This window comes from Choloepus didactylus, chromosome 17 (genome assembly GCF_015220235.1).
Source record: "Choloepus didactylus isolate mChoDid1 chromosome 17, mChoDid1.pri, whole genome shotgun sequence".
NCBI classification, from domain to species: Eukaryota; Metazoa; Chordata; class Mammalia; order Pilosa; family Megalonychidae; genus Choloepus; species Choloepus didactylus.
In genome coordinates this window covers 27,866,140-27,890,544 of record NC_051323.1, presented here as the reverse complement: position 1 = coordinate 27,890,544, position 24,405 = coordinate 27,866,140, and the positions used below count along the sequence as shown (strand labels likewise).

The following is a 24,405-nucleotide window of genomic DNA, read 5'->3' as shown; positions in this document are numbered from 1 at the left end:
GTTAAAGAAGAAATAGCAAGAGAAATTGCTAAATATATAGAGACGAATGAAAATGAGAACACAACATACCAAAACCTATGGGATGCAGCAAAAGCAGTGCTAAGGGGGAAATTTATAGCACTAAACGCATATATTAAAAAGGAAGAAAGAGCCAAAATCAAAGAACTAATGGATCAACTGAAGAAGCTAGAAAATGAACAGCAAACCAATCCTAAACCAAGTAGAAGAAAAGAAATAACAAGGATTAAAGCAGAAATAAATGACATAGAGAACAAAAAAACAATAGAAAGGATAAATATCACCAAAAGTTGGTTCTTTGAGAAGATCAACAAGATTGACAAGCCCCTAGCTAGACTGACAAAATCAAAAAGAGAGAAGACCCATATAAACAAAATAATGAATGAAAAAGGTGACATAACTGCAGATCCTGAAGAAATTAAAAAAATTATAAGAGGATATTATGAACAACTGTATGGCAACAAACTGGATAATGTAGAAGAAATGGACAATTTCCTGGAAACATATGAACAACCTAGACTGACCAGAGAAGAAATAGAAGACCTCAACCAACCCATCACAAGCAAAGAGATCCAATCAGTCATCAAAAATCTTCCCACAAATAAATGCCCAGGGCCAGATGGCTTCACAGGGGAATTCTACCAAACTTTCCAGAAAGAACTGACACCAATCTTACTCAAACTCTTTCAAAACATTGAAAAAAATGGAACACTACCTAACTCATTTTATGAAGCTAACATCAATCTAATACCAAAACCAGGCAAAGATGCTACAAAAAAGGAAAACTACCGGCCAATCTCCGTAATGAATATAGATGCAAAAATCCTCAACAAAATACTTGCAAATCGAATCCAAAGACACATTAAAAAAATCATACACCATGACCAAGTGGGGTTCATTCCAGGCATGCAAGGATGGTTCAACATCAGAAAAACAATCAATGTATTACAACACATTAAAAACTCGAAAGGGAAAAATCAATTGATCATCTCAATAGATGCTGAAAAAGCATTTGACAAAATCCAACATCCCTTTTTGATAAAAACACTTCAAAAGGTAGGAATTGAAGGAAACTTCCTCAACATGATAAAGAGCATATATGAAAAACCCACAGCCAGCATAGTACTCAATGGTGAGAGACTGAAAGCCTTCCCTCTAAGATCAGGAACAAGACAAGGATGCCCGCTGTCACCACTGTTATTCAACATTGTGCTGGAAGTGCTAGCCAGGGCAATCCGGCAAGACAAAGAAATAAAAGGCATCCAAATTGGAAAAGAAGAAGTAAAACTGTCATTGTTTGCAGATGATATGATCTTATATCTAGAAAACCCTGAGAAATCAACGATACACCTACTAGAGCTAATAAACAAATTTAGCAAAGTAGCGGGATACAAGATTAATGCACATAAGTCAGTAATGTTTCTATATGCTAGAAATGAACAAACTGAAGAGACACTCAAGAAAAAGATACCATTTTCAATAGCAACTAAAAAAATCAAGTACCTAGGAATCAACTTAACCAAAGATGTAAAAGACCTATACAAAGAAAACTACATAACTCTACTAAAAGAAATAGAAGGGGACCTTAAAAGATGGAAAAATATTCCATGTTCATGGATAGGAAGGCTAAATGTCATTAAGATGTCAATTCTACCCAAACTCATCTACAGATTCAATGCAATCCCAATCAAAATTCCAACAACCTACTTTGCAGACTTGGAAAAGCTAGTTATCAATTTATTTGGAAAGGGAAGATGCCTCGAATTGCTAAAGACACTCTAAAAAAGAAAAACGAAGTGGGAGGACTTACACTCCCTGACTTTGAAGCTTATTATAAAGCCACAGTTGCCAAGACTGCATGGTACTGGCACAAAGATAGACATATAGATCAATGGAATCGAATTGAGAATTCAGAGATAGACCCTCAGATCTATGGCCGACTGATCTTTGATAAGGCCCCCAAAGTCACCGAACTGAGCCATAATGGTCTTTGCAACAAATGGGGCTGGGAGAGTTGGATATCCATATCCAAAAGAATGAAAGAGGACCCCTACCTCACCCCCTACACAAAAATTAACTCAAAATGGACCAAAGATCTCAATATAAAAGAAAGTACCATAAAACTCCTAGAAGATAATGTAGGAAAACATCTTCAAGACCTTGTATTAGGAGGCCACTTCCTAGACTTTACACCCAAAGCACAAGCAACAAAAGAGAAAATAGATAAATGGGAACTCCTCAAGCTTAGAAGTTTCTGCACCTCAAAGGAATTTCTCAAAAAGGTAAAGAGGCAGCCAACTCAATGGGAAAAAATTTTTGGAAACCATGTATCTGACAAAAGACTGATATCTTGCATATACAAAGAAATCCTACAACTCAATGACAATAGTACAGACAGCCCAATTATAAAATGGGCAAAAGATATGAAAAGACAGTTCTCTGAAGAGGAAATACAAATGACCAAGAAACACATGAAAAAATGTTCAGCTTCACTAGCTATTAGAGAGATGCAAATTAAGACCACAATGAGATACCATCTAACACCGGTTAGAATGGCTGCCATTAAACAAACAGGAAACTACAAATGCTGGAGGGGATGTGGAGAAATTGGAACTCTTATTCATTGTTGGTGGGACTGTATAATGGTTCAGCCACTCTGGAAGTCAGTCTGGCAGTTCCTTAGAAAACTAGATATAGAGCTACCATTCGATCCAGCGATTGCACTCCTCGGTATATACCCGGAAGATCGGAAAGCAGTGACACGAACAGATATCTGCACGCCAATGTTCATAGCAGCATTATTCACAATTGCCAAGAGATGGAAACAACCCAAATGTCCTTCAACAGATGAGTGGATAAATAAAATGTGGTATATACACACGATGGAATACTACGCGGCAGTAAGAAGGAACGATCTGGTGAAACATATGACAACATGGATGAACCTTGAAGACATAATGCTGAGCGAAATAAGCCAGGCACAAAAAGAGAAATATTATATGCTACCACTAATGTGAACTTTGAAAAATGTAAAACAAATGGTTTATAATGTAGAATGTAGGGGAACTAGCAGTAGAGAGCAATTAAGGAAGGGGGAACAATAATCCAGGAAGAACAGATAAGCTATTTAACGTTCTGGGGATGCCCAGAAATGACTATGGTCTGTTAATTTCTGATGGTTGTAGTAGGAACAAGTTCACTGAAATGTTGCTATATTATGTAACTTTCTTGGGGTAAAGTAGGAACATGTTGGAAGTTAAGCAGTTATCTTAGGTTAGTTGTCTTTTTCTTACTCCCTTGCTATGGTCTCTTTGAAATGCTCTTTTATTGTATGTTTGTTTTCTTTTTAACTTTTTTTTTCATACAGGTGATTTGAAAAAGAAGGGAAAGTTAAAAAAAAAAAAAAAAAAAAAAAAAAAAAAAAAAAAAAGAAAAAATACAAACAAGGGGAAAAAAAAAAAAAAAAAGATGTAGTGCCCCCTTGAGGAGCCTGTGGAGAATGCAGGGGTATTCGCCTACCCCACCTCCATGGTTGCTAACATGACCACAGACATAGGGGACTGGTGGTTTGATGGGTTGAGCCCTCTACCATAAGTTTTACCCTTGGGAAGACGGTTGCTGCAAAGGAGAGGCTAGGCCTCCCTGTATTTGTGCCTAAGAGTCTCCTCCTGAATGCCTCTTTGTTGCTCAGATGTGGCCCTCTCTCTCTGGCTAAGCCAACTTGAAAGGTGAAATCACTGCCCTCCCCCCTACGTGGGATCAGACACCCAGGGAAGTGAATCTCCCTGGCAACGTGGAATATGACTCCCAGGGAGGAATGTAGACCTGGCACCGTGGGACGGAGAACATCTTCTTGACCAAAAGGGGGATGTGAAAGGAAATGAAATAAGCTTCAGTGGCAGAGAGATTCCAAAAGGAGCCGAGAGGTCACTCTGGTGGGCACTCTTATGCACACTTTAGACAACCCTTTTTAGGTTCTAAAGAATTGGGGTAGCTGGTGGTGGATACCTGAAACTATCAAACTACAACCCAGAACCCATGAATCTCGAAGACAGTTGTATAAAAATGTAGCTTATGAGGGGTGACAATGGGATTGGGAAAGCCATAAGGACCAAACACCACTTTGTCTAGTTTATGGATGGATGTGTAGAAAAGTAGGGGAAGGAAACAAACAGACAAAGGTACCCAGTGTTCTTTTTTACTTCAATTGCTCTTTTTCACTCTAATTATTATTCTTGTTATTTTTGTGTGTGTGCTAATGAAGGTGTCAGGGATTGATTTAGGTGATGAATGTACAACTATGTAATGGTACTGTAAACAATCGAAAGTACAATTTGTTTTGTATGACTGCGTGGTATGTGAATATATCTCAATAAATGATGATTTAAAAAAAAAAAAAAAAAAAAAAAAAAAGAAGTAGACAGAAACAAATACCTGAGTTATCAATATAATTGGAGAACTTATTTTTTTAAAAGAAAACAAAAACCTTTGCTTTGGCATTTAAAAATGCTCCTCTTAAAGTAGTAATTGCTATTTCACTGGCGTTTTTCTCCTCGGTTGGATAAAAGCTCTTTCTTTCCCTTCTCACCAGTATTTCTTTTAGAGTGGACTTACTAATGCCTTTCTAAGCACCTTGGAAGAACTCTTCTGGCATGTGTGAGTGGGGCCAACCATGAAAGGTGAAAAGAATAAAATGCAGTGGAGGATTTTACAATGTATTAACTAGGAACTTGACAGAAAAAAGTCAGAAAGAAAAGGCAAAGATACCTTCATCTTTCTAAACTGGTAAAATCACTTCTCTGCAGTTTTTAATGCAATGGCCCAATGTTTCATGGGGAAATATCTGACCTAAAATTATATATAATTAATCAGTGGAAAAGATTTCATGGAATAAGATATTCTTCTATGGAGGAAAAAAATATATAAATCATCTATAGAAAAGTCTTACAGAATTACTGGTATTCAAGTGGCAATACTCTGACATAAAACATATACTTTTGTTCAGTTTTAACAAGAGCACCCCAGTAAATTATGATGCACATAAAAACATGTAAGTACCTGTATGCTCAGCTCCCAACCTGTCTAAGTCTTGCTCTAGAATTAGAACTTCAATGGCAAACCCAGAAGGTCAGAATGTCAGAGATGGAAGATCTTACATGTGGAATGAAGATAGCTTGATCAGGAATAAATGAGAAGGAAAAAAAGAGACCCTAATGGATGATCCAGATCTCATGACTCCACCTCAGTCCTTAGTGAGCCCCAAAGGAGGTGGGTGATAATTAGATGTAGGTATGATCAATGAAAACCTAGGGAAGCATGAAGAAAAACGGCAATAGCTGTATAGGATGGAAGTCTACGGTGGCATGAGAAAGGACACCAGGAGAAGGCAAGAGTTACTAAGAAAACCAACCTCTGCTCCAAAATGCCATTTCTGCCTACTCTACCAACTAGAGACAAACTGAAAAACAACAACAACAACAAAAAAAAAAAAAACAAAAAAAAACTTGTCTGAATAGCAAATACCCCAGTGAATGTTAAATTTATTAGCCATACAACTAGGCTTGCATTGCAACACTATCATTCTACAACTAGGTTTGAATGTGATCCTCTGGTACAGAGGGAATAGGCTGGGGCGCGAGAAGGGGGAAGATTAAAAAAAAGACTGAGAAAAAAGGAATACTTGAAGTGCCAGGAGAAGGAAAAGGGGGCTGGAGTTAGAGGTATCACTAAAGAGCTAAGAGAACTCTGACAGTACTTCCATAGGGGAAGAAGAGAGGGAGGATGGATACTTCACAGGTGAGAGGGGGATGAGAGGTCTCAAGGACTACACATTTTGCTATTATTTCCTAGTTTGTGCCTACAATAGATCACTTATGATCTAACAAATATCAACAATAAGGTATACTAATTTAGATTTAGTTTATGTGCCAATCTCATTAGTAACTCCATCACTGATTCCTCCCATATCCCATTTGGATTACACTCACAGTGAGTGTGCCGGTTTGGATATATTATGTCCCCCCAAAAGCCATATTCAATTGTGTTTCCATGGAGATGTGACTCAATCAACTTAGGCAAGACCTTTGATTAAGTTATCTCCATGGAGATAAGGGCCCCACCCATTTGAGGGGTTCTTAATTAAATCACTGGAGTCCCATAAGAGACTTCTGGAGAGACACTGACTGACGCTTTGAGAAGCTAGCCCAGTTTCCTCTGGAGAAGCTAAGAGAGGACAAAATGCCCTGAAGGCAGCTGAGAGAGACTTTTGGAGAGATGCCTGGGAGCTGACAGAGATGCTCAGAGATGCCTGGAGTTGCGGACAGAAGGACACTTGGAGATGCTAAGCTAAGGAGGCACAGCAGCTGAGAGAGGAGCTGAAACACAATCTGGGATCAGCAGATGCCAGCCACGTGCCCTTCCCAGTTGAAGAGGTGTTCTGGATGCCATCGGCTGTTCTTCAGTGAAGGTATCATCTTGTTGATGTGTTAGTTTGGACACTTTTATGGCCTCAGAACTATAAACTTGTAACCAAATAAGCCCCCTTTATAAAAGCTAATCCATTTCTGGTATTTTGCATAACGGCAGCATTAGCAAACCGGAACAGTAAGTAACATATTTTACTACTCATTGATAAGTGCCAACTCTGATTTTTAAACTAATAACATAATGAATGATGTAAGTGGAATCTGGGACTGCTGATAGTCAATGGACAAATAGAAAATCTGCTGTTTAGAATTGCTGACTATACAGTAAAGCTATTACTCTGGCCTGTCAGAGCAAAGGGCATTTTGAATTAGAAATTTTTATCCATGTCTCATTCATCAATATTACAACTGAAAAAAATTATAACAATCATGTTGGAAAATGAACTAAGTGTAACTGTGCCAAATACATTTAAAAAGCACCTCAATTCTGAATGCACATTATACATTACATATTAAAAAGTAGTTTTAAGAATTAATACTTACCTGTGTTTGTTCTTCTGGAAGGAGATCAAATATAGCTTCATGCATTTTTGCCATTTGCTTACAAATATTCCTGAAGCAGGCAGAAGGAACAGGAGCTTTCACCTCATACTGGTAGGGAAGGATAATGAGAATCATGCTCATGTGCTCTGGATTGCACAATGTTCCCACTCTTCTGTGAGACAGTATGTTTACTGCCTCTACATGTCTAGCTCTGGTATAGTTGCTTAAGTTTATGCTTCAACTGTGATCTGTACTACTCACAGAAATCTTAAGAACCTTTCATTAAATATCTTAATCAACTTTGAAAAAACCAGTATAGCTTAATGGTTAAGAACATGGGCTGCTTCTGTCCTTAAGAAAGACTAGGGTTCAAATCCCAACTTTTCCATTTCTTAGTTATCTGACATAGGGCAAGTTATCTAACTTCCTATATCTCAAAGGGCTGCTGTGACGATTAAAAATATGACTTATAAGAACATAAAACAGTGTCTGGCACAAAGTAAGTACTCAATATATAGTTAGCTACTAATCTTGCTCAATATACAATGATGAGTCATTAAAGTAGCCCCTCCAAATTAACAGATTATTTTTAGACAGAATCTTAAGGATGTGTAACATGCACACATCTGAGACCAATATAACTGTTAGAACTAACTGTTATTTTTCTTTTGTAGGTGGGCCAATGTAGTAATCATACTTACCCTAAGGTAAGGGAAGACTTTCTCAGTAACTTTCTATACTGAGAATTAAAACTCAAGTAAATTCATTTTATTATTCTTGCATCTTGAACAATATACTGGTATGATTTAGATAATCATCTTTGGGCCCACAGAATACACACAGCTTAAATTATGTAGCATTTTTACTTACAAGACAAATTTGGGCTAGACAACTAATCATATGTGATGAGTTCCAATTACTGCTGTAGAAGAATAAACACCAAGTAACTAAACCAAGATTAGCAAAGTTGTAACCATCCATGGGTTTGTTTCTCTTCAGCCTAGAAATATATCAAATGTCTCATATCTCTATATATATAACAACTTTGAACTATAATTCACATACCATAAAATTCATCTTTCTAAAGTATAAAATTAATTGGCTTTTAGTAAATTTACGGCATCGCACAACCGTCACCACTAATTTCAGAACATTTTTATCACCCCCAAAAGAAACCTGTACCAATTAGCAGACACTCATCATTCCTCCCTAAGCCTGGGCAACCTCTAATCTACTTTCTGACCTTATGGATTTGCTTATTCTGAATATGTCCTATAAATGGAATCATCTATGATGTGGCCTTTATGTGACTGGCTTCTTTCATTTAGCATAATGTTTTCAAGGTTCATCCATTTTGTAACGTGCATCAGTACAGTAGGACCTTGTTTTATGTGAACTCAACACATGCCAATTCAGGTATATGTGATTGGCAATCAAAAAAAAAATAAAGGCAGAAATAGAAGTAAAATTTTAAAAAATGATTTCTATGATTAATTTTGTTGACTTATTGTTACTGTTTGCCTTATGTATTAAAAATGTGTGATAGGTATGTTTGTATAAGAAATAATTATTAAATAATGGGATTCTCTATTATGCATGATTTTCAACTTATGTGAAGAGTCTTGGAACACATTGGTCACATAAAACAAGGTGGTTCTGTACTTCATTCCTTTTTTGGCTGTATAATATTTCACTGTATATGTAAATCACATTCTGTTTATCTATTCATTAGTTAATTGATATTTCTAATTAGGATTTTAATTTCCCTTAATATTTGCAAGTTTGCTGATATTTGGAAGTTATTTTTACATTCCAAAATAGAATTTACTTTGAGTTTTCCCAAATCTGCTCCTCTTCTCCATTCCATTACAGTTGCTGGTGTTTACCATTCCCCTGTTCACAGTCTTGGAAACTCCAACTGTTTTTATTCCTTTTCCTTATGCCCTTATAGCTAATTCAGTGACTAAGTCCTATCAATTGTACTTTCAAATTATTTTGCACATTCTTCCTCTCTTTTAATTTAGTATTTGGTATGCAAATGTGTCCCCCAAGATATGATGAAGTCCTACTCTCCAGTGCTTCTGAATGTGACCTTATTTGGAAAGAGGGTCATTACAGATGGAATCAGATAAGTTAAAATGAGGTTATACTGGAGCAGGGTAGGCCCTTAATCTGAGTGGTGTCCTTAGAAGAAAAGGAAATTTGGATACAGACCAGGAGAGACATAGAGGGGAGAAGCCATGTGACAAGTGAGAAAACAAACACCACAGATGGCCAGCAAGCTCCTGGCAGAGACAGGAATGGAGACAAAGGCAGAGAGGCAGGGAACAGATTCTTTTCTACAGACTTCAAGGGAGCACAGCCCTGCTGACACCTTAATTTTGGATTTCTAGCTTCCAGAGCAGTGAGAATAAATTTCTGTTGTTTTAAGCCCCCAGTTAGTGGTACTTTGTTATGGCTGCCTACTAAATTAAGACAGTACTCTTGGTCAGTTTCAACCTCAACACTATTTATGTTTTGGGCCAGGTAAATTGTTGTGAGGGCTGTCCTGTGCACTGTAGGATTTTTAGCAGCATTCATGGCCTCTATTCACTAGATGTCAGTAGTAACCCCACAAAGCCGTGAAAACCAAACATATCTCCACATTTCTGAATGTCTTCTAGGGGGCAAAATCACCTCAGTTGAGAACCACTGCACTTGGTGAGGCCTTCGATACTTCCCATTTGAACAACAACTGCCAACGCATTTTAAGTAGTCCAGATATTAGTTTGACAAAACATTTAATAAGACTGCCTAGCACAGAGTAAGCTCTAAATAAATATTTTCTTTGATGTATGTATGTGTGAATGAATGTGTGAGATACTATACTAGCTGGATTGTACCAATGATGCATTGTCCCTTTCGGAAGCTGTCTAAAAATGGACATTCCCGAAAGTGGACACTGCATGCCATAGGAAAGCAGGCAAAGAACATTTAGGCCATATCAGGGACGACTTCCTGAGCAGCACAGCTGAGCTGCTGAGTCTTCAAAGGAAAAGAATTAAGTGAAACTATTCCAAATAGAGGGCATGCCATATCATCTCAAAGGCATTTTACATACTATCGGATTAATCCTCCTTAAGTGTAATTCTAATCATGTGATTCAATAGTTTAAAAACCTTTAGTTCTACTTCTGCTTAAAATTTAGAAAGCTGCAAGAGAATGTTGCTACTATACTACCACAAGAAAAAAGTAGGATAATCTACAAAATCGTAACTTTTCTTGAACCCACTGGAGACCAGGGGTCAAAACGCAACCAAGGTACTTGATCCAAAGAGTGACAAGTCCCTCTGAGGAAAGGACACAGGAACTGTCTCACTTGTGGAAGAGCATGGGAAAAAATGACCACCACAGAATCAGTGAACTTGAAGATAAAACAATTGAAATACCCAATCTGAGGAGCAGAAAAAGGAAAGATTGAAAACAAGTGAACTGAGCCTGAGGAATCTGTGGGACACCATCAAGCACACCAATATACGCACCGTGGGACTCCCAGATGAGAAGAAAGAGAGAAAGGGGCAGAAAGAATATTCAAAGAAGTAATTGGTGAAAACTTCCCAAATTTAATGAAAGACATTAATATACACATCCACGATACTCAACGAACTCCAAACAGGATAAATCCAACTAGACACACACTACATCATGTCATAATCAAACTGTCAAATGCCAAATGTAGAGAGAGAATTCCTGAAACCCACAAGAGAGAAGAAATATGTCACATACAAAGGAGCCTCAATAAGATTAGGGACCGATTTCTCACTTGAACCCATGGAGGCATGAAGGCAATAGAAGACATATCTAAGCAAATACCTGTCAACCAAGAATTCCATCTTCAACAAACCTGTCTTTGAAAAATGAGGGAGGGATTAAGACATTCCCAAATAAACCAAAGCAGAGGGACTTCGTCACCACTAGACTTGCTCTACAAGAAATGCTAAAGGTAGTTCTGCAGGTTGAAAGGAAAGGACACTAAACAATGGACTGAAGCCACATGAAGAAATAAAGATCTCCAGTCTTTAAAGATAATGACATGGGTAAATATATATACCAGTACTATCATACTTTTGATTTGTAACTCCACTTTTTAATTCCTATGGGATTTAAAAGGCAAATGTATAAATGATAAATCAATGGTTTTTGACTCATAATGTATAAATACGTAATTTATGACAAGAGCCACATGAAGGTGGGGGGATGGAGGAGTAAGGGAACATAGTTTATATATGTTATTGAAATTAAGTAGGTATCAAAGCAAAGAAGACTGTTATAGATTTCGGATGTTAAATTTAAGCCCATGATAACCCAAAGAAAATACCACAGAATGTGCAAACTGATATAGAGAGAAAGTAGAGTAGAGCTTACCAGGGGTGCGAGACAGGGGTAATAGTGAGTTAATGCTGAGTACAAGGTTTCTGTTTGGGGTGAAGGGAAATTTGCTGGTTTGGATATATTATGTCCCCCAAAAGCCATGTTCTTTAATGCAATCTTGTGAGGGCAGACTTTAATCTTTTCATTGTTTCCATGGAAACATAACTCAATCAATTGTGGACAGACCTTGGATCAACTTATTTCCATGGAGCTATGGACCCCACCCATTCAGGGTAGGTCTTAATTAAATCACTGGAGTCCTATCAGAGAGCTCACATACAGATGAAGCTCAGAGCAACTGAGAGAGACTTTTGGAGAGATGCTTAGAGTTGCAGACAGAAGGACGTTTGGAGATGCTAAGCTGATACACAACCCAGGACCAGGTGCCTTCCCAGGCACATGCCTTCCCAGTTGAGAGAGGTGCTCTGGATGCCATCGGCCTTTCTTCAGTGAAGGTATCCTCTTGTTAATGCCTTAGTTTGGACACTTCTATGGCTGTAGAACTATAAATTTGTAACTTAATAAATCCCCTTTATAAAAGCCAATTCATTTCTGGTATTTTGCGTAATGGCAGCATTAGCAAACCGGAACAGGAAAGTTCTAGTAATTGAAGATGGCAAGGTACTCCAACATTGTGAATGTGATTAATCCCACTGAATGGTATGTTTGGGAGGGGTTGGATGGGAAGATCTGTGCTGTGTATGTTTCCACAATTTAAAAAAGAGAAAGATAAATTAAAGAGATTAAGATAAATGCAATACATGATACTAGATGGGATCTAAGAATGTAGGAGAAAAGGATAAAAAGGACATCATCGGACTATAAGAAAAAATTGGACTAAAGAATGTAAGCTTTCTATCAGTATTAAAGTTCTTGAACTTGGTAACAGCTTTTAAAGTGATTACATAAGTGGATATCCTTGGTTTTAGAAAATGTACATGGAAGTACTATGGGTTCAAGGATATGATGTGGGCAACCTGCTGTCAGATGTTTGGAAAAACAGAGAGAGAGAGAGAGAGAGAGAGAGAGAGAGAGAAAGGAGGAGGAAGAGGAGGAAGAAGGAAGGAAGGAAAGAAAGGGAAAGCGCGCAAAAGTGGCAAAATGTTACCTGAGGTGTATGTGTGTGGGCTATGTTGGAGTTCTCTATGGGGTTTGTATTATTCTTGCACCTGTCCTGTACATCTGAGATTGTTTCAAAATAAAGTGAGCAACTGGAACAACAAAAAGAAAAAAAATGAAGGAGAAATAAAGACTTTTTCAGACAAAACACAAGGGCCAGAAGGCTTCACTGGCAAATTATATCAAACATTTAAAGAAAAAAATAATACCAATTCTCTACATGTTCTTTCAGAAAACAGAAGAGGAAGGAACACTTCCAAACTCATTTTATGAGACCAGCATTACAGTGATACCCACATTAGAAATTCACTAAAACAAAACAAAACAACCTTCAGACCAACATCCCTCATTATACTCTGGAAAAATCCTTAACAAAATATTAGCAAACTGAATCTAGCAATATATAAAAAGAAAAGTACATCATGATCAAGTGGGTTTATCACAGGAATGCAAGTTTGGTTCAACATTTGCAAATCAATATAATTCACCAAATCAGATTAAGAAAGAAAGACAATATGATCATTTCAATAGATGCAAAAAGAGTATTTTACAAAATTCAACACCTGTTCATGATACAAACCTTTCAACAAACCAGAAACAGATGGGAACTTCCTTGATAAAGGCATTTATAAAAATCTACAACTAACATCATACTTAATGATTAAGGACTTGAACACTTTCCCTCAAGATGTTTAGCAAGCATATCTGATCGCATCACTTCGATTTAAACATTTACTGTCCTAGTCAGTGCCACAGGCAAGAAAAAGAAATGAGATAAACCAACTGGGAAAGATGTAAAACTCCATTTGCTAACAACATGATTGTGTATGTAGAAAATTCCAAAGAATCTACAAAATGGCACTAAAACTAATAAGTGGGTTTAGCAAGGCAATAAAGTCAATATTCGGAATTCAATTGTATTTCTATATACTAACATCGACTAATTAGAAATTGAAATAAAAATGAGATTTATGATAGCATCAAAAAAAAGAACTACTTAGGGATAAATTTAACAAAATGTGTTTGCTGAAAATTACTGGTTTGTAGTATTTGTTGATTTCTAAGGTATAAATATTCCTGTCACAGCCAATTTCAAGATACCAGTGTGACACTGAACACATAATTCGGAAGAGAGACACACAGTAAGTATCTGCTAGCAGGTGCAAGATGACTTTAGCACAAAGCAGGATAAACTGTTTTCAGATTAGAAGACTTGATAATGTTTAGATGTCAACTATCCCTAAATTGATCTTTATATTCAATGCAATTTCAATCAAAATCCCAGCAGTCTTTTTAGAATTTGTTGACTTTCAAATTTATAAGGAATACCTAAAAAAATTTTTTTTTTAAAGTGTGGAACACTACCTGATTTCAAGACTTACCAAAATGTTACAGTAATTAGGACAGTATAGTATTGGTGCAAAGACAGACATATAGATCAACAGAACAAAAAATAAGAGTCTAAAAATAGACCACACAAAACGACTGATTTTTGACAAAGGTGCCAATGTGATTTAATGGAAAAAAGGATAGTCTTTTCAACAAATGGTGCTGGAACAACTGATTATCCAAAAAAGAATGAACATTGATTCATACCTCACAATATATTCAAAAATCAAATAGGAATGGATCATACACTTAAAAACAAAACTTCTAAAAGGAAACAAATGACAGTATCTTTGTAACTTGGGTTATACAAAGATTTCTTAGAATAGGACACAGAAAGCATGAATGATAAAAGAAAAAATGATAAACTTGATTTCATCAAAATTAAAAACTACTCTTAGTAAGTCATTGTTAAGACAATGAAAAGACAAGCCACAGACTGGGAGAAAATACTTGTAAAACATATATCTGATAAAGGACTTGTATCTAGATATATAAAGAACTCTTACAACTCAATAATAAGATAAAAACCCAATTTTTAAAATGTGCAAAGAATAGACACTTAACCAAAGAAGAGCTATGGATGGGAACAAAACAAAACAATATCTGAAAAGATGCTCAACATATTAGTTATTAGAGAAATGCAAATTAAAATCATGGTGAGATATCACTTCATACACACACTACTAGAAGGGCTAACATTAAGAAACAAGGGTAAGAAGGGTGTTGCAAGACATAGTTGAGGAAAACTTCCCAAATCTTCTAAATGACATAAATATGCAAATCAAAGATGCCCAATGAACTCCAAGTAGAATAAATCCAAATAAACCTATTCCAAGATTTATACTGATTAGACTGTCAAATGCTGAAGAGGAGGAGAAACTTCTGAATGCAGCAAGAGAGAAGTGATTCACAACATACAAGGAAAACAACATAAGACTAAGTACCGACTACTCAGTGGGCACCATGGAGGTGAAAAGGCAGAACTATAACATATTTAAGATTCTGAAAGAGAAAAATTTCCAGCCAAGAACTCTTTATCCAGCAAAGGCCTCCTTCAAAATTGAGGGAAGGTTTAAAATTTTCACAGATAAACGCTGAGAGAATTTGTTAACAAAAGACCTGCCCTGCAAGAAATACTAAAGGGAGCCATACCAGCTGAGAAAAAAGAAAGGAGGGAGAGGTATGGAGAAGAGCACAGAACTGAAGAGTTACTAATAAGGGTAACTTATAGCAAAAAAAGAGAGAGGGGAAAAAATAGATCCAACAACTAAAAACCAAAGGATAGGATGGCTGGTTCAAGAACTCCTTTCACAGTAATAACTTTGAATGTGAATGAATTAATCTCTCCAATTAAAATATATAGACTGGTAGAATGGATTAAAAAATATGACCCATCGATATGCTGTTTACAAGAGAATCATCTTAGACCCCATGACACAAAGGAACTGAAAGTGAAAGGATGGAAAAAAATATTCTACACAAACTGCAACCAAAAGAAAGCTGGAGTAGCTATACTAATATCGGGCAAAATAGACTTTAAATGCAAAGATGTCATAAGAGACAAAAAAGGACACTATATATTAATAAAAGGGATAATTCACCAAGAAGAAATAACAAGTATAAATGTTTATGCATCCAATCAAAGGGCTCCAAAATACATGAGACAAAAACTGGCTAAACTGAAGGGAGCAATAGACATGTCTATAATAATAGTGGGAGACTTCAATACATCACTGTCTTCTACAGATAGAACAATTAGACAAAGGACTAATAAGGAAATTGAGAACCTAAACAATATGATAAATGAATTAGACTTAACAGATATATATAGATCATTACATCCCAGAGTACCAGGATATACAGTCTTCTCTAGTGCCCAAGGAACGTTTTCCAGGATAGATCATATTCTAGGGCACAAAACAACTCTTAATAAATTTAAAAAGATTGAAATTATTCAAAGCACATTCTCTAGCCACAATGGAATGCAACTAGAAATCAAGAACTACCAAAGAACCAGATCTTTCACAAATATATGGAGGTCAAACAACATGCTACTAAACAACCAGTGGGTCAAAGAAGAAACTGCAAGAGAAATTGGTAAATATGTAGAGATGAATGAAAATGAGAACACAACCTATCAAAACCTGTGGGATGCAGCAAAGGCAGTGCTGAGAGGGAAATTTATAGCTCTAAATGCATGTATCAAAGAGCTAAAACTAAAGACGTAACTGAACAGCTGAAGAGGCTAGAGAATGATCAGCAAACTAACCCTAAAGCAAGCAGACAAAAATAAATAACAAAGATTAAAGCAGAAATAAATGGAGAACAAAAAAGCAACAGAGGGAATAAATAAAACCAAAAGTTGGTTCTTTGAGAAGATTAACAAGATTGTCAGACCCTTAGCTAGACTGACAAAGTCAAAAAGAAATAAGACCCAAATAAACAGAATCAGAAATGAGAAGGAAATAATTACTACAGATCCCAAAGAAATTAAAAAAAGATCATTAGAGGCTACTATGAACAACTGTATGCCAACAAGCTAGACAATTTAGAGGAAATAACAATTTCCTGGAAACACATGAACAACCAAGACTGACCCGAGAAGAAACAGAAGACCTCAACAAACCAATCACAAGCAAAGAGATCCAATCAGTCATCAAAAATCTACCTACAAATAAAAGCCCAGGACCAGATGGCTTCACAGAGGAATTTACCAAACTTTGCAAAAAGAATTGACACCATTCCTGCTCAAACTCTTTCAAAAAATTGAAGAAAAAGGAATACTACCTAACTCATTTTATAAAGGTAATGTCACTCAGATACCACAACCAGATAAAGACACCACAAAAAAGGAAAACTATAGGCCAATCTCCCTAATGAATATAGATGCAAAAATCCTAAACAAAATACTTGCATATCAAATCCAAAGACATATTAAAAGAAATATATACCACGACCAAGTGGGGTTCATTCCTGGCATGCAAGGGTGGTTCAACATAAGAAAATCAATTAATGTAATTCAACACATTAACAAATCAAAAGGGAAAAATCAAATGATCATCTCAATAGATGCTGAAAAAGCATTTGACAAAATTCAACATCCCTTTCTGATAAAAACACATCAAAAGGTAGAAATTAAAGGAACCTTCCTCAATATGATAAAGGGCATATATGAAAAACCTACAGCCAGCATAGTACTCAATGGTGAGAGGTTGAAAGCCTTCCCCTTAAGATTGGGAATGAGACAAGGATACCCACTGTCACTTCTATTATCCAACATTGTGCTAGAAGTTTTAGCCAGAGCAATTTGTCAAAACAAAGAAATAAAAGGCATCCAAACTGGAAAGGAAGAAGTAAAACTGTCATTACTTGCAGATGATATGATCTTGTATTTGAAAGATCCTGAGAATTCGACCACAAAGATACTTGAGCTAATAAACAAATTCAGCAGAGGTGGGATATAAGATTAATGCACATAAATCGGTAATGTTCCTATACACTAGTAATGACCTAACTGAAGAGGCAGTAAAAAAAAAAATTCCATTCACAATAGCAACTAAAAAGATCAAGTACCTAGGAATAAACTTAACCAAGGATAAAAGACCTCTACACAAAAAACAACAACAAAATTTTACTAAAAGAAATAAAAAAGGACCTAAATATAGATACCTGAAACTATCAAACTACAACCCAGAACCCATGAATCTCGAAGACAATTGTATAAAAATGGAGCTTATGAGGGGTGACAATGGGATTGGGGAAGCCATAAGGACCACACTCCACTTTGTCTAGTTTATGGATGGATGAGTAGAAAAACAGGGGAAGGAAACAAACAAACAAACAGGCAAAGGTACCCAGTGTTCTTTTTTACTTCAATTGCTCTTTTTCACTTTAATTATTATTCTTGTTATTTTTGTGTGTGTGCTAATGAAGGTGTCAGGGATTGATTTAGGTGATGAATGTACAACTATGTAATGGTACTGTGAACAACTGAATGTACGATTTGTTTTGTATGACTGCGTGGTATGTGAATATATCTCAATAAAATGAAGATTTAAAAAATAAATAAATAAATAAATAAATAAATGAAATAAACGTTAAAAAAAAGGACCTAAATAGGTGAAAAATATTCCATGCTCATGGATAGGAAGACTAAACATTGTTAAGATGTCAAGTCTACCCAAACTGATCTACAGATTCAATGCAATTCCAATCAAATTCCAACAACCTACTTTGCAGACTTGGAAAAGCTAGTTATTAAATTTATTTGGAAGGAAAAGGGGCCTCAAATTACCAAAACCACTCTAAAAAGGAAGAACGAAGTGGGAGGGCTTACATTTCCAGACTCTGAAGCCTACTATAAAGCTACAGTAGTCAAACAGCATGGTATTGGCAAAAAGATAGACATATTGACCAGTGTAATCAAATTGAGAGTCAGAAACAGACCCCCAGATAATACAGTCGACTGATTTTTGACAAAGCCCCAATCCACTGAACTGGGACAGAACAGTCTCTTCAACTGGGAGAACTGGCTAGCCACAACAAAAAGTATGAGAGAGAACCCCTACCTCACACCCTATGCAAAAATTAACTCAAAGTGGATCAAAGACCTCAACGTAAGAGCCAGTACCATAAAACTCCTAGAAGATAATGTAGGATAATGTCTTCAAGACCTAGTATTAGGAGGTAGCTTCTTAGACCTTATACCCAAAGCACAAGCCAACAAAACAAAAAATAGATAAACAGGAACTCCTCAAAATCAAAAGCTTTTGTACCTCAAGGGAACTTGTCAAAAAGGTGAAGAGGCTGCTAATGCAATGGGAGAAAACATCTGGAAACCATGCATCTGATAAGAGACTGATATCTTACATATATAAAGAAATCCTACAACTCAATGATAATAGTACAAACAGCCCAATTATAAAATGGGCAAAAGATACGAAAAGACATTTCTCCAAAGAGGAAATATTCATGGCTAAAAAACACATGAAAAAAATGTTCATCTTCACTAGCTATTAGGGAGATGCAAATCAAGACCACAATGACATATCATCTCACACCAATAATGGCTGCCATCAAACAAACAGGAAACTACAGATGCTGGAGAGGATGTGGAAAAACTGGAACTCTTATTCATTGCTGGTGGGACTATATAATGGTACAGCCACTTTGGAAGCAGTTTGGCGGTTTCTCAAAAAACTAGATATTGAATCACCCTATGATCAGGCAATTCTACTTCTCTGTATATAACCAGAAGATTTGAAAGCAGTGAAACAAACAGATATTTGTACACTGATGTTCATAGCAGCATTGTTCACAATTGCCAAGAGATGGAAACAATCCAAGTGTCCTTTAACAGATGAGTGGATAAACAAAATGTGATATACACATACGATGGAATATAATGCAGCAGTAAGAAGCAACAAGGTCCTGAAACATATGACAATATGGATGAACCCTGAAGATACAATTCTGAAATAAGTCAGACACAAAAGGAGAAATACTGTATATTACCACTTCTGTGAACTATCTGAACAAGGTAAAATCAATGTCTTATAAGGTAAAATATTGGGGACCTAGTGATAGACAGTAGCTGGTAAGGGGGAATGATAATGTAACATGTTCAGATCTGTTAATGATGGTGAATTCAAAGGTATGGTAATGGATAGGGGTGATGATTGTTAATAGGATTATAAGTATCAGAGCTGTATTGAAGGCAAATAGGATTGAAAGGGGTTGTTTAAAGGCATGTTACCTGCAGATCAGCAGCACAAATACAGACAGGGGCTTGCATGATATACTTCTAAGGTATGACACTAACACACAGAGTTGACAACAGAAGGGCATATGGGAAAAATCTACATATTGCACATTAGTGATTATAATTAATAGGAATACGATACTAATATTACACAAATACTAGGGACAAATAATTGAGAGCTGACAGAAGCTACAAAATGTTTTGGGTTATGAGAATTCTTTAAAATAGAGAGTGATGAGGACTGTACAGCTAAGTGATGATAACGTGAGATATGGATGGATTATCGTGGCCGTAACCTATGCTATGTGAACTTAGGAACCTCCTGCTTTATAAGCCAAGCCCTTGATATCAAGGCTTGCTTGGGTAAAACTTATGGTTGTAAAAGGGAGGCTAAGCCCACCTATAATTATGCCTAGGAGTAACCCCCAGAGAACCTCTTTTGCTGTTCAAATGTGGACTTTCTTTCTCTAAGCCTAACTGCAAATAAATTCATCACCCTCCCCACAATGTGGGACAGGACCTCCAAGATGAATGAGCATTCCTGGCAACATGGGACATGGATTCTGGGAATGAGCCTGACCCTGGGATTGAGGGATTGAGTGTGCCTTTTTTACCAAAAAGGGGAAAAGAAAGGCAACAAAATAAGGTTTTAGTGGCTAAGAGAGTTCAAATAGAGTCAAGAGGCTGTCCTGGATGTTACTCCTATGCAAGCTTCACCTAGATATGCCAAATGACCAAAATATGATAAGCCCAAGTCAACAGTAGTCCCCCAAACCTTAAAGAATACCCAGATCTCTATCTGGAACTCTATAAAAATTTCATTCACTAAGTTTATTCTTCAGAGATTTAAATCCTTTAGAATGCTCCTATGCCAGCAAAGTTCCAAAACCCAGAAGCAACAGCCTCTTCAAGAACATTAACTAGATGTATCCCCTTTTCTCATAAAGTTGACCCCCCTTTTTAACATGAACAGGTTAGGGTAGTCACTGCCTAGACATCCCAGAAGATCAGGAAAGTGAATGAACTAGAGGAAGGAGTAGCAACAGACAAGATGGAATTTAACAAAGGATTATGAATACTGAATCTATATAACTTTCTTTTTCTTAGTTGCTAGGGTACTAGAATCCTAGAAGGAAAGAACTGAAATGCTGGAACTGTAACACATAGCATCCTCTGAAATTTGTTCTATAGTTACTTGTTAAATTATAATTTGAAAGCTATATCTTTTTGTATATAAGTCATACTTCAAAATAAGGAAATAACTGAAACTATGTTACTATAACTCATAACAACTTTAGAAATTTCCTATGTATCTACTTGTTAAATCATATTACCTTTTCTTATATACATTATATTTCATAGTGAAATAATGAAATGGTAGAACTGTAACTCATAATATTTTTTGAAATTTGTTCTCTAACTACTTGTTAAATTGCACTTGGACAGTTGTCACTTCTATGAATATATGTTATATTTAACAATAAAAAAATGATAAAAAATGAAAAAAAAGAAACAAGGAAACAGACAATAGTGCTGGTGAGGATGAAGAGCAACTGGAACTCTCATATACTGTAGGTAGGAAGGCAAAATGGTACAGCCACTTTGGAAACAATTTGGAAGTTTTTAGTAAAGTTATCATAAAGTTAAATACTTCCATACAACCAGCAATCCTATTCCAAGGTATTTACACAAAAGAAATGGAAACACATGCCTACACAGGAACTGTTCACAAATGTCTAAAGCAATTTTATTCATAATGGTCAAAAACTGGAGACAACCCAAATGTCCATGAACTGGTGACTGGATAAAGAAACAGTGGTACATCCACACCATGGATACTACCCTATAATAAAAAGGAATAAACCAAAGACACATGCAACAACAGCTTTGAATTCTAAAAGCATTATGCTAAGTGAAAGAGCAGCACAATAGGCCATATTCTACATGATGCCACTTATAGGATGATTCTGGAAAAGGTAAAACTACACGACTAGAAATCAGATAGTGATTGCCAGGGACTTAGGGTATGGGGAAAGGACTGACTGCAAAAGAGCCCAGGAACGTTAAGGGGTGATTTGACCGTTCTATATCTTGACTGTGGTATTCCACTAGTGTATACATTTGTTAAGTTCATCAAACTGTACACTTAGAAGGGTGAATTTAACTGAATGTACATTATACCACCATAAACCTGACCTAAATTGTTTAGCTTTCTATTGGTAGTCAAAGTTTCTATTATCGTTCCAACAGATTGCCCATTCCTTCTCCTGTTCATCCATGCTATTCATTAGCTAAATGGAACTGATTTTTATTAACAACAGCAAAACCATCAGCAGTCAACATTTACTGAAACTTGTGTTAAAAGAAGTGATAAAAGTGCTCCACGTGTATTATCTCATTAATCCTCATTATAACCTTCTAAGGTAGGCTCTATTATCCACATTTAGAGATAGGAACTGAGAATTAAGGAGATTAATAATTTGCCTAAGGTCCTTCAATGTCTAATACAGGACAAAGCTGGGATTTGAATTTAATTCTATCTGACTCGAAAACCCTGACACTAAACTGTCTTATTATTCCCGACCATATCTGCACATGCTGTCATCTCTGCCCAGAATACCTCTTCATCTCAACTTCATTTAGCCGAATCTTACCTATCTTCAAAAGCAAAACTTATATGCATATCCCATCCATAAAGCATTCCTAGATCTCCCTTCCCAGCTAGCAACCATCTCTCCCAAAGTAGTAAAATCTCCAATGGCAATGAACTTGACTCCTTCTCTATGATATTTACACACTCTCCCTCCTGTAATAATTATTGATATACTTCCCCGACTAGATATTTTGCCATCAGAGTACAAGAGCTAAGAATCATTCACTCTTACGTCTCCCTCTGTTACCTAATACAATGCTTTGCAAGTAACTTACTGAATAAATAAATAAATTAATGATGACTTGGGCATTAGCCAGCCAGTAGTACAATTAGATTTTAACACTTTATTTAACCAAGCAATGTAACCCTTACTTATTAGCTTTCTGAATCAGCCTATCTTACATTACTGTGTCACCATTCTTTCCCCAAATTTAATTTTCAGATAAGAAAATAAAAAGGTAAAAACTGAGAGACAAACCCAAACTAAACACTGTCTATCATATTAGTATGAATTAAAAGCAGGGTCAAGCCCGTGGGCATCCCGTAAGAGCAAAAAGGGCAGGGAGTGGCAAAGAAAGACTTTAAAAACAGGGAAACATAATGTCAGGCTCACGTCAGGCAGGTTAACAGAAGTCATCAATAGAGAAGACAGTAGAGAAAACACCAAGTTGCAAAAGTCTAACCATATTCTTCAACAAGTTTTCATAAAAAAGGGGGAGGAGTGTTTGTCTAGTTTATAAAAGACTTAAGAGATATAATAACCAGATGTAATGTGTGGACCATGTAGAAAGCCTTTGTCCAAATAAATTACTGTAAAAAGGCATTTTGGGACATTGAAGGTAAGCTTCAAATAAGGATAGGCATTAAACGATATTAAGAAATTATTGCTTATTTTGTTAAATGCGATAACAGTAGTGTGGTTATGTACAAAAGTGTCCTTACTTTTTAGAAATGCACTTAAGCATTTAGGGATGAAATATCATAATGCCTCAAATTTATTTTAAAATATTTCAGCAACAAAGAAAAATTTTAATAACTTAAATATAGGTGATGAATATATGGGAAGCTCATTGAATAATTTTCTTTACCAAAAAAAAAAAAAAAAAAAAGAATAAAATGAGTTGTCACAAGGAAAAGTCTAGCTATAGTCCCAATTCTTGATCAAAAACTCTGTGGATAACCAAACTGATAGAATAAAGTCGGGGTTTTAAGAATACTGGCACTTTTTCAGTTTTCCTTCATTGTATTCCACAGTCTATTACAGGTTCCACTACTTATTCTACTCTGTTAGCTGTTTATAGTCCCTTCCACTGCTAGATGGTAAACATCATGAGGGCAGGCTCTACGTGTTGACTTTTAGTACCCAGAAGGATGTTATGAATCAAAAGAGAAACTGGTGGAAAGAACTGCTTTAAAATTTAGCTTGTACTTGGCACTCATCAAGAAAATAAAGGACTTCTGAACAACAGTAATTCTTCTCCATTCAGAGCTAGAAATTTAATAGGAATAATATAGGTATTTTTGCACACAATTATAAATTCCTAGAGTTTCTTAAAAGTAGGACATAAAATATTTATGTTACCTATCAACTATACCAGAGGCTCTTGAAGTGTGGTCTGTGGATTTTGGGAGTCTGAGATCTTTAGGGGTGTGTAAGGTAAAAACCATTTTCATAACAACATTAAGATGTCCTTTATCTTTTATATACACATTTTCTTATGATCAAACAGTGAGGGTTTTTGGATAATTTGTGATGATGTCAAGGCTAAAGGAATGTGTTTGTATATTCTTATGTTTTAATAATTTCTTAGTTTTAATTTCTAACATGGTACTAATAGGTACAACTTGCATAAACAAAAGCTATTTGGGGGCCTCAATTATTCAGAGTGTAAAGGGGTCTAGTACCCAAAAAACTTCAGAAATGCTGAACTACACAAAAGCAATTTTATTTTCCAAGCACTCCTTTATCACTGTCATCTTCAAAGGTGTAGGCACATGTTTATGTGCAGAATGGGCACCATTTTATTTTCCCCATTTATGATTTTATGGGCCTGCGGCTTCTGACATTTCAGAATCAGAAGGCTGCA

At 36.1% G+C, this 24,405-nt stretch overlaps 1 protein-coding gene across 5 annotated transcripts in view; it reads right to left on the bottom strand.

Moving 5' to 3' along the window:
- The window catches only part of VPS54 (VPS54 subunit of GARP complex), a 152,413-nt gene that overhangs the window by 11,542 nt on the left and 116,466 nt on the right, over positions 1–24,405 (bottom strand). For all 5 annotated transcript variants that reach the window (XM_037806851.1, XM_037806852.1, XM_037806854.1 and 2 more), the window contains one exon: positions 6,987–7,094. In XM_037806851.1, the coding sequence (XP_037662779.1) occupies positions 6,987–7,094 (108 nt within the window). The remainder of the gene's footprint in view (positions 1–6,986; positions 7,095–24,405) is intronic.